At 43.0% G+C, this 12,101-nt stretch overlaps 1 protein-coding gene across 1 annotated transcript in view; it reads left to right on the forward strand.

Annotated features, from left to right (window-relative positions):
• The first annotated feature begins 2,000 nt into the window (after nucleotides 1–2,000).
• Nucleotides 2,001–12,101, forward strand: part of LOC143930664 (alpha-2-macroglobulin-like protein 1) — a 159,658-nt gene continuing 149,557 nt past the window's right edge. Inside the window, exons 1-3 of the mRNA XM_077455165.1 lie at nucleotides 2,001–2,110; nucleotides 6,273–6,456; nucleotides 9,250–9,409. Of these exons, the coding sequence (XP_077311291.1) occupies nucleotides 2,043–2,110; nucleotides 6,273–6,456; nucleotides 9,250–9,409 (412 nt within the window). The 5' untranslated portion in view covers nucleotides 2,001–2,042. The remainder of the gene's footprint in view (nucleotides 2,111–6,272; nucleotides 6,457–9,249; nucleotides 9,410–12,101) is intronic.

Genomic DNA, 12,101 nt, shown 5'->3' on the forward strand with positions numbered 1-12,101 from the left:
CCCTGGATAATTACAAGGTGGTATTTGTCTCACGGTTCTTTATCAAAGACATACTGTATTTTCAAGAAATGTTTTATTGCTCTCACACCAACATTTGCGACAATAGCTTTTTATATTTGTTTAGACATTTTATCAACAAATTTTCTCTATCTATGCCAATCTTTGGGCTTATATGCACTCCTAGTAGACAGTGTTTCGTTCATGTGTGGGCCTGATGCTCTGGCGGATCCAAACACCTCAGCTCCTGGGGAGACTTGTATGGCGACTCTTGCACACCAGTATCCCTCAGGTTGAACTTTTAACCTCCCTGGCGGTATGATTATTTCAGATTTTAGGTGCTGAAAGCGGTAAAATTATTTTGCATGGAAATTTGGCGCTTTATATTGTAGGCCGGTAATTCTTAGGAATAACTCACTTAGATCTGTCCAAACCAGAGTCTAGCAGACAACCTGGGTATGATAAAGTTTATAATATTATAAATATAATAAATAATAATAAAAATTATTCAATGTAATCAAATCCGAAAACACTGAAATTTTCTGATTTGCAGAATTGTTGCTATCATTAGATTTAGTGTTTGACGAATTTCCCCACAAATCACTATCGCTCAATTGTGCAAGTGATTCTAATTTATTATCGCTGATTTCTAGCTGGTCTAAAATCGCTTTTGACATAAAGGGACACTTTTTGGTTGCTATGGACAATCTCCAAATTCCAGGCAGAAAAAACAGTATTTATAATATAAAAGTGCATGCAGTGCACTGCACAGACCACTAGGGACAAAGGGGGTGTGTTTTTTTATTTTTATACAGTACTATAATCTTACAGATTACAGTACACTGTATGTGTTTTTACTTTTTTGAATTTGGCGCCGATCTCCGCTCCCGTGCATCGTAACGTCGCAGGGAACGGAGCTCAGTGGCACTCGGACACTGTGTGAATCGAGCGGAGGATGGCTCACACACACAGTGGGGAGGACATCGCAGGATCCAGGGGACAAGGTAAGAAAGTCTCCCTGTATCCTGCAATGCGATCCCTAGTCTGGCTCGGGATTACTGCTTATGGTACTGAAATTCCACCTAGAGCCAGACTCGGGAATACCGCCAGACAGGTTAATGGGATGAAAGTTTGTGGATTAGACCAGTTATTTATTGTTTGTACATAACTTTCCCATAACATGGGTTCTTATTTAGACTATTTTATATTTTTTTACAGACACTCTTGCATTCGCTCGTGATGAGTCCGATTATCGATGAAACGCGCCGAGGTTCAAAGGATGCAGTCGCCATTTTTTACAATTGGCCTTACTGACTCCTCCTCCTCATTTCTGTACAATGTGGTTTTATTTAATCACATTCATGTATTTTGTATATCTGCTTCCATGTTATGGTACCAATGTTTTTAGAGTTTAAAATAGGTTAATAGTTTAGTTTACTTGAGACTCATGATGTTTTGCATGCTTTGAGCATTTACCCTTCATGTACATTACTATGCATCCTTTTTACCCTTGTTAATAAATGGATATACTTCCACATTGTGTTACAGCCTGCCACACTCAAAGACCCATACTTTTATTTTTTGTATCCAGATTAGGGATGGAGGTGCACACAAGCATGTAAAAAATGTATTTCGTTTTGGCACTATAGTGCATCACAAAAGACAAAAAAACTCACTGTGGCACAGGAAAAATGTCCCCATCAGTTTTTGTAAATACATGACTATTTACAATGTATAGCTCCATATATGCAAACCTCTCTGGATTGTCTAAATGGAAAAAACTATTTTGGAAGATTTCCATAAAAAGTACAGGTTTTTCCACCAGCCTTTTTCCAATATTTAAACTTACAAACAGTAGAAGAGTCCACTGATAAAAGGTCATATGTCAATGATGAAATCTTTTTTATTCAGACAATATTTGCCATTGGACTTGTTTGCCCCCAGACGGGGAGGGTAATAGTGGGAGGTATTGGGTCTTTCCATGTCTGCCATTACTATAAAAATAGATTAATTCCCCAGACTCATTGAAGGTGACGTGTCCCAACATGCAGCTTCTCCTAGTGTCCATCTGCCTGGTCATCTGCAGCTCAACACTTGTATCAGCCACAGATCCGTAAGACAATTACTATGGATATTAATCTTTTCTATGTCAAGCAACACTTTAGGGGTATATTTATAAAGCAGTAAATGTGACATGCACCAATCTGTAAGTGTAGGTGAATTTTTCTGGTGCATGTGTTTTAAATTACAATTACCCTGTAGTAAATGTTAATGAGGCATTTAGTGTTTTATAGATATACCCTATAGCCTTGTTTAACTGTGTGTGTGTGTGTGTGTGTGTGTGTGTGTGTGTGTGTGTGTGTGTGTGTGTGTGTGTGTGTGTGTGTGTGTGTGTGTGTGTGTGTGTGTGTGTGTGTGTGTGTGTGTGTGTGCTTATAAATATATATATTTATTAACAGGAAAGGTCATTTTGGTAATGCAATGAAATATTGAAATGGATCATAGAGAGATGAAGCCAAAGCACAGTGTGAGAAACAGGCTTAGATCAATATCAACTGTAGGGCCTATCTGTAACCTTGGGGTATAATAATCAGACACTCACCTGTCCCATGGTTGCTGCTCCTCTCCCCCTCCTCCCCGCGGTACCAGCATTGTTACTTTGGGGGCCTGGCTGTGGCTTAACTGCCGAGCGCGCACTGCACATGCATGAGCCGCGCTGCACGCTGTGATTGGCCAGGCAGTCTTCTGGAGCCTGTGACATGTCCCAGAGGATTGCAGGGTGGAAGTGGGAGCTGGATGCCCATAAAAAACAGGGTACCTACTCCTCCCCCAAAAAAATAACATGCCAAATGTGGCATGTCAGGGGGGTCACCTACACTTAAAGCGGAAGTTCAACTTTTGGGTAAACTCTGCTTTAACAGTCCCCTTTGGAAGTCTAGCCTTTGTAGGCAGCAACAGCAACAAGAATAAATAAGGACTTCAAGGTGGTCAACAGGCCTCTTACCCTGAAGATACTAACATGCCCATCAGCATGATGGTGACTATGGAACAGCAGCTCTGGAACAATAGCATTTCTAGAACAGTAGCTCAGTCTCTGAAACAGTAGCTTAGTCTTTGGTGAGCATTGGATAGTAGTGCTACTCCCCTCTCGCAGCACCAGATGGCTTTCTTCCTGGTCACCACAGCCAGCAGCTCTCAGCAAAGAAGCTGGAACACAACAGCTCAACAGTCCCTTTTATTTGGGCTCTATGGCAGCTCAACCCAATTTTGCTTCTCCAATCTCCTAGCTCAACACACATGGGCACCCCACTCTCCATGTGGGTAGGGTTGCCACCCATACGGGAATGACTCGAACAGACCGGATTTTGACAGCTGTGCCTGGGTTTTTATCCTCCTGTAACCCAGACACAAGAGCATAAGCTCCAGTCCCCACCCATCAGCCTCAGTACAGGGAGCCACAGCTTACAGAACAGGACAACAAGAGAGACGTATATATACAGTCCACCACTGAGCACCACTGTCCCCCTGCCCATCCCACAGTCACCCTGCCCACCCCACAGTCCCCCTGCCCATCCCACGGTCCCCCTATCCCCTGTCCATCCCACGGTCCCCCTGTCCATCCCACTGCCCCTCTGACTACACTGAGGCCACCCTGCAGCCCTCCGTCCAACCCACTACCTCCCCCTGTGCATCCCGCTGGTGTGGGGTTCTTTGGGGTGCTATGGTTAGGGTGGTCTACTTTGGGGTACCTTAGATATGATGGACTGATTTGGAGTGTTGAGATAGAATGGGCCACTTTGGTGTGTTGTTGATACTGTGGGTTGCTATGGTAGGATGGGCTACTTTGAACTGTCAGTGGAAGGTTGGGGTGCAGTGGAGAGTAAGGGGAGTTGTAGGTAGGGTGGGTCAATGTAGGCCCCTTCCACGTTTAATGCAATGTGGCTATACCTTTTGTTCGCCGTGACGTACACAGCACATTGTGTTACTACTCATTTTGGTGTCCAAGGTCTTTTACAATCTTATTGTCTATAGTGGATATAGAAAAATTGGGGTTCCCTCGTGCTATCAAAGTGAAATAATGTCTGAATGTGGTATATCAGATTGCTGATTTTATGTTACATGATGGTGCCAGTCAGTGCCCATTTGTGGGCACTGATTGGCACAGATTGGGCACATTGGGCACAGGTGGATGGCCATGGGTTACATACCTGGCCATCCACATGTTGCCCACATCCCTGGTGGTCCTGGGGGCTTCCCTGGTGGTTCAGTGTGGGCATCCGAGGGGGGGGCTGCACTGATAAACAATCAGCGCGGACCCCCTTGTCAGATGAGCCACCGATCGGCTCTCCTCTACTCGCGTCTGTCAGACACGAGTGAGGAAAAGCCGATCACCGGCTTTTCCTGTTTATATCGTGATCAGCTGTGATTGGACACAGCTGATCACGTGGTAAAGAGCTTCCGCCAGAGGCTCTTTACCGAGATCAGTGTAGCGGTGTGTCAGACTTACACACCGCACCACCGATCGCAGCAATGTGCACCCCCAAGGGTGTGCAGCGACATTGTTATCCAGAAGGACATCATATGATGCCCAGTCAGGATAACAGGACCACTTTCCGGACGTCAATCTGCTATTGACCGGGCGGGAAGTGGTTAAAGGACCATACTAACGATAGTTGGTCATTTCCAGAGGGTGAGTTTACATCTATGTGGGGCACCCAAGTCTGAGCACATTGAAGCACGGATATATCAATTTTGAGCACAAGCACTTTATATCACTATATTACTGGGACATTTCTATATGTGTGTGTATATAATTTTTACTAGACCTAGTGCAGTGGACTGTTTTCTAAATTTTCTATTGCCATTTTGACAATTTGTTTTACTGCAGCTGGAATGGTATTGTGTTTATTACGTTTCATATCCATTGGCGCTTGGTTCTTTTACTTTTACAACCCTATAGTGCCTTGCAAAAGTAATCACCCCCCCCCCCCCCCCCCGGCTTTTTACCTATTTTGTTACATTACAGCCTTTAGTTCAATGTTTTTAATGTTAATTTAATTTTAATGTTAATCTGAATTATATGTGATGGATCAGAACACAATAGTCTAAGTTGGGGAAGTAAAATTAGAAAAATATATACATAAAAATGTTTTTCAGAAATAAAAAAATGGTAATTGGCATGTGCATATGTATTCACGGGGGTGAACAGCGCTACTCAGCAGACATAAATAAGACCCTCAGAGGCAAAGTAAAAACTTTTTATTATTGTTAAAAAAATAACAAAATGTTCACCAAGGCATATACCGGTAGCAGTCAATTAATGGTCATGCAGAGAATTGGATTAAAAAACTGACAGTACCTGGAGGCTGGAGCTGCATGGATGACACAGGGGCTTAGGGAAACCCAGCACAAAGCCGTTGGACAAAAAGGAGCACCGCTGGTGGGGGGCCCGTCCAGCACTATAAGGCCAGGGGTCCAATGAAGGGGGAACCAAACTGTAGGCACAGTAACTGTTGGGGCCAGTATACAGCAGCCACACGCACTGTGTACGAAGATCGGAAGCGATGTCACAGCCTGGTGGAAGTCTGGCTGCCTTCCACCAGGCTGTGACATCACTTCGTGTTGGTGTGTTATAGGATCAGCGGGTGAAAATAAAGAGAAACTGCAACACAATTATGGATTTATAAATTGCAATATACTGGTATAACATTTTTGCATTTGGGTATAATAATGCTCTAAGTTGCATTGTAGTAAGTGCCAGCAAAATGCATGTACCAACAACGCATAGATGTGGGGCCAGCCTTAATCAGATGGTCCAAATGACTTTCCCTGACTTTATGCATGCATGAATGAATAATATATTAATGCATCTGATAAAGATGTGAATATACAGTACAGTATACATTTCTGTAATATATTGCTCGGCAGTTTTCTTCTGGTTTATAGATAAGGCAGACAGGTCGATATAAAGCACTTTATCTAAATTCAGTTTAATGCTTAGGCTAATGAAATACCAAATTATTTTACTTGTCTCCATTATATAATAAAATGTAAAAACAAAAACTCACATTCCAGAGTTGGACAAATATTGGTGGTTTAAATAGCCCAACAGCTAGTTATTTTTCTTGAGGCATAGAGTATTACACTTTGCTTATTTAGTTCCGCATAGCCCAGAATATGGACGTGGATAGATTGACCATTTAAAGAAAATAAAAAATACAAAGCCGCTTTCCTGTAAAATATGCAATAATTCTGTCCTTTCTGTCTACCTACAGCCACTATGTGATCTTTATACCTCAGACGTTAGAGGAGGGATCTCAGGAGAAAGCTTGCGTCACCATTCAAGGTCTTGAAAATGGGCTTCATCTTAAACTAGAACTGCGGAAAGGTGATGACATCCATGAAATAGCCGAGCAAGATATAAAGACAGCTGAGTTTAGCCACTGCTACTCTTTCCTGGTAAGTAGAAATATAATACTACTGACGGTGTCGTTAAATCGTTTCCAGCTCTACAAGCACAAACACACATTCCTTCTCAGGAATGTTTTAGATACCTCCAAGTCTCCCACTTTGTTCGAACTATAATAGGCAAGCACGCCACAACGAATACCCTGTCTATTTTTGAAAATGTGTGCGATTCAGATCCCCACGCTCCAGGTATAATCTCTAGCTTTTATACATACCTCACAACACCCCCTTCCACACTCTCGTTGTAAGCCACAGCTTGGTCTAAGGATCTAGCCATAGATTTGGACAATTCTGACTGGACAAGGATATGGGAAGCCACCAAGATCTCCTCACAGAATGTTGTCGCATCAGAAGCTAGCTATAAAGTCCTCATGAGGTGGTACCTGGTCCCGTCTAGGATAGCCAGATTTCTACCGTCTTATTCCCCTGATTGCTTTCGTGGCTGTGGTGCTAGAGGCACTCATCACCATATATGGTGGACCTGCCCCATTGCACAGTGCTTCTGGGTGACAATATTCCAGATGGCTTCAGACTTATTTGGCGTTACCCTTGACCCTGATTCCTCCTTTGCCTTGCTCAACCTCCCCCCACAGGACTACATTAAGGCACATTTGTGCCTTCTTCTTCAACTCTTCACGGCTGCCAAGCAGACGATAGCAAGAGCCTGGAAGTCCTCAACCTTGAATACTATGGAAGTTAAAAATAGAGTCACCCGTCAGCAGCACTATCTTGCAATCTACTGTCTTGTCCTGCTGTATATTCCACCTCAGGCCCCCATGTGGTTTTCTGAGTAGGACCCACTGACTGACCCTAGATAGTTTAAACCTGGAAAAAAACACAAAAATTTATTAGAAAATACACATTTTAATGATTTGCCTGTGTTGGAGGTATTCATTGATAAACATTCAAATATTGTTATGAAAATGTATGTAAACTCTTAGGCCCCTTTCACATATGCGGACCGTATGTCCGTATTTCATCCATCCGTTTGCGGATGAAATACGGACATACATGCATCCCTATGGGATAGCAGTTGTCTGTGGATGAAGATCCACAGACACCCGATATCGTCCGTCTCCGATATGGTCCAATTCTGCAGACGGAGGAAAATACAATTTTTCTATCCGTCTGCAGAGCGGATCCAAAGAACACGGACAGATGGTCCGTGCTCATCCGATCTCCCACAGAGGAGAGCGGAGAGCTGAGAGGGCGATCCCTGCACAGTGTGCAGGGACTGCCCTGTCATCTGCTGGCTCAGTGGGGATAAACGGAACGATCCCCGCTGAGCAAGCGGATCATCACGGGGCAGATCATTACGGATCTTTTATTTATCTCTTTGGCCTATTATACAATACAATTGATACACATTTTGTTATATCTGTTGATAACTAAACAAGAAATAACTGTCAACCCTGCAAGAAATCTAGGGCTGTCTTATGTTGTGTGCACTGCAGCGTTATCCCAATAGTTGTTATAAACCCTGCCCAGTTCACTTCTGTGAATTATAGAACACCTCCTCTATACTAAGGAGATGAGAAGAGGGGACGTTGTTCTGCACTCATAACACAATTCCATTCTGTGACAGACCCAAACAGGGCAGGGGCTTTTGGAGGAGGCTGCTGGATGGCCTCCTGCATACTGACTATGGGCCCTAGCTTTTAAGGGAACACTACTCTTTGGCAGGCGTGTGCCTGGGGGAACCCTTGGAGTGGTCATGTTTCAGATTTGTGTCTCCCCGAAATGCAAATCAAATATAACACAATAAAGTGCAGTGGAAATCAAAATCATCACATATCTATTACTAAAAGCATCTACATCCCAATACTATTAACATTTTATAAATTGAATGTGTGGTTCCACCTGTAGAGTAACAATAATATATACATTACCTCACATTCAGGGCAAATGATAGTCTTCGGTCTTGTGACACATTCTGTGACCACCACCTCTAAGTGAAAAACCTGCTTACCCCAGCTTCAGACCCCTCAACAGAGTCTAATAAGCATCAGCAATTCTCATCCTCTCTGAGTCTCAGAATAGCAGACCTCCTTCACCATATCCTCTCTAAATAAGGGGCTCCAAAGTCAGCACATCCATATAATGGGAGATACAAGAAGGAGACCCATAGTGCTCTCTATTTTCACATTTATTGATAAAAACCAGGAATAAAAACACTTAGAGTTTATTAGAAATGCATACAAAGGCCCTAGATAATGATGTCATGGGCTCAGTAAGGAATACAGCATCCCAGATAGCAAGCAATTGTGCTGCAATTTTGAAAATGTCTTGCTAAGCTATTGCTAGACTTGCCAGGCTTCCCAAGTTCGTTGCACAATTGCAGCAAGTCTGCATGACACCAGATCAACTTTCTTTGCAAACGTTCTACAAGTCCTGGTTCAGTTACATTGTGCTATAGTCATCCCACCACAGGGGTCACTGTGACTGAATTTTGATTCTGTAGACTTGCGGAGCTCTTACTGTAAACTCACAACTGCAACTTTGCTCTTGCTAGAGACTTGCCACACAAATTTGCTACAAATTGAAAAATTGTCAAACAAAACTTGTGCTTCAAGTGCTCTGCAAGTGTACAACTCTCCAGTGAAAATGTGCAGCAAGTTAACAAACTTAAAATTCAGCACTGCCACAAGTTTGTGGCAAGTTATCCTTGCTATCTGGATGTAACTACCATTTATGTCCTCAATAACCAATAACAGTGGACAGGAGACCTGAAATGACAAAGTCTCATGTTGAAAATAATAAAATCTGTTCTGTTTTTTGGAATAGGTTCCTTTAGTGGAGCACAGTAGCAAAGATTGGTCATTCCACGTCTCTGGGCAAGGAGAGGACCTGAAAATCGATGAGACCAGGAAGGTTAATATAGCCAAGAAACATTATTCCTGTGTCATCCAGACAGACAAATCTACATACAAGCCCAATGATATAGGTAAGAAGTTCCACTTTAATGCAGATGATTTCTGTGCCATGCAGTCCTGTCTTTGAAAAGACCCTATATCAGGGGTGGCCAACCAGACGAAGACCAAGAGCCACATTTTTTACCGAGTTACCGCAAAGAGCCACATCATACGCATGGGCACACATGAACATCACCCCATCCCTTCCTCATACACACATACTTTTGCTCAGCTGGATTTATTGTAAATGTCACACACTGTTTTAACACTACAAAGACCACAGGTCAGTAATCTTCCTTTGAAAGTACATCCATGTGACAGAAGACAGCAGCTCATCTAATTTCCAAAATACAAATTGTCTTACAAACAGTGAACTGGTCAGGATAACAATAAACAGTTAATGGGTCTTCTAGCCTGAACTAGCAGTAAATTCTTCCAAAAAACATCACAGAAAGCATGCAGCACACACAGAGCTCTGGATAAATAAGTGAAAAGAAGCTGAAATGGTTAACAGCCAGCAGTGTGTCACACTATCAACAGACAGAGAATGTGCTGAGCAGATCTTATCAGTGTTCAGGGGAAACCGTTATTAATAAAAAAAAAAAAAAAAAAGTACAGAGCAAGACAGAGGGAGAAGAGAGGACAGATCAGTAACCTGCACACTTGTGGCCATACCTTTTTGTATCTCATCGGCTTCAGATACAGCGTGTTTCTCCTTCCTCTGCCCCCCTTCAGCCTCACTCCAGCGCCTATGTATTCAAATGTGGCGGGCTGGGGACACTACACGCTGATTGGCTGTTGATGTGTGGGAGGAGCGGAGGAGTGCAGAGACTGGGGCTGCCTGTCACCGCAATGAAACAGCCCGAACCAGCCCGAAGAGCCGCAGGAAACCGATCAAAGAGCCGCGGGTTGGCCACCCCTGCCCTATATAAATGCAGCTCATGTGGTGATCCTAGGCAGCCATTTTTTCTGTGCGGCCAGCCCATGCTTCTGTAGCTCACTCTACTTTTAGGAAGGTGCTTAGTGATGTTTTTCTGACAAACATAGGCTATAGAGACAAGTAAATTTAGCTAGGGTCCTGCTCTTTACTAGGCCTGGTTGTTTATTCAAGGTTGGGAGTGTCAGAGTAGAAGGGGGTGTGGCCACCTACACTTGGGCTCAGGGATATCTCCTCTGCTTGACAGTGGATTTTGCTGGAAAGAGAGGATGAACTGAGACCTGAGTGGAAGGAAACCCATGTGAGAGAATTGACCAATGGTTAATTTATATGGTCAAGGGGAGGTCTCTCATAAAAAGGGGGTGTCACATGCTCTTGGGAGAGAAGTTCGAGACTTAAGGCCCGGGAATTCAGAGATATCGGAGCCAGGTAGCCGGAGACGATTCCAGGGAGGTTGAAAGTCTGGCCCCTGGAGACAAAGTCAGCATGTAGCACTGGAGGAATACCGGACGTCTCATGTGGGGACATGCAGGACAGTGTGGGAGGAGAAGGAGCAAGTAGGAGCTAAGCAGAGGAAGAAGACTGGGGAATCAACTTTCTGGGAGTAGAATATGGACTGTTGATTGGGAGAGAGCAAAGGGAGTGCAAACCCAGTAGAGAGTAGAGCTATTCAGGAACCTCATACTGTGTATCCAAGGACCACAGTATCAAGCACTTTCCAGGATTGAGGGAAGTTTGACAACACAAGTCATGGAAATAGGCGGAAATAGTGTGGCTTGTCACTTTGAGGTCAACACCCACAGCATTATTCAGAGTAATGTTTATCTGTCCATATTGAGAGTGCTACCTAAGAGAGAATTGGAACCAGGAAAGGATCGCTATAAGGGACTTAATTAACAAAGCCACGGCTACAGATTGATACCCTTTGACCTAAAAATGGGGTCGGATGGGGCATCTCATATACCCTACTGAACAGCCCACCAATTTATACCCAGAATAAAGAATTATAAAATTCTGAATCTTGACTGTTTGGTGTCATGTAATTGCATGGGGAATCGGAAGTGGAGCAATCTGGCAAAAGGTAATGAACAAAATCAGCAGTCCCCATGGGGGTACCGCTACACTTCTTTCACTGCTGTGCATGAAACTGTGAGGGATTTGGATAAAGTTCATTATTTTTTAAATGTATAAGTGTTTCAAATATTGTTTATATATATATATATATATATATTGTTTTACTATTTATATAAAATCTTTATTTTACAAATAAACATGCAGAGTGCACTTATGAGACTGGTGATGAAAGAGTATTTTCTAATGAAAGAAGCCAGCAGAAGCTGTTTGCATTGAGACTCTTTTGACCATATAGAACATTCTGAACAAAGAAGGGAGGAGGAGAAGGAGAAGTGACTTCTTGCTCAGTTTGTTGCTTTTAGAAAGCTTATTACAATGTATGTAAAGCTTAAACTTTTTTTTCTGGAGTTGTAATGAGAAGAAATGAATTCAAAGTGAATAAAACCTTTATCTTAGAAAGTTGTCATATGAACATTTGTTCCTTCGCCCCTTATCCTGGTATGACTCATCTTTTTTGATTTCCCCTAACTTTGGACAGTTTACCCACAGTTTTACTGCAACCACCCATCTAAATTCAAGTATTTTTGCTGGATGGACTGTACACGTTTACAATTTCAACTCGGCTTGCAGAGTTTGACAGGCAGCACCGCCTGTCAAACATACCCAAAAAAGTCAATGGGAACACATACCAACCGCAATCCAAACTTTTGGTT

Source organism: Lithobates pipiens, unplaced genomic scaffold, assembly GCF_037356315.1.
Source record: "Lithobates pipiens isolate NorthernLeopardFrog02 unplaced genomic scaffold, aLitPip1_a1.2 Scaffold_25, whole genome shotgun sequence".
NCBI lineage: Eukaryota > Metazoa > Chordata > Amphibia > Anura > Ranidae > Lithobates > Lithobates pipiens.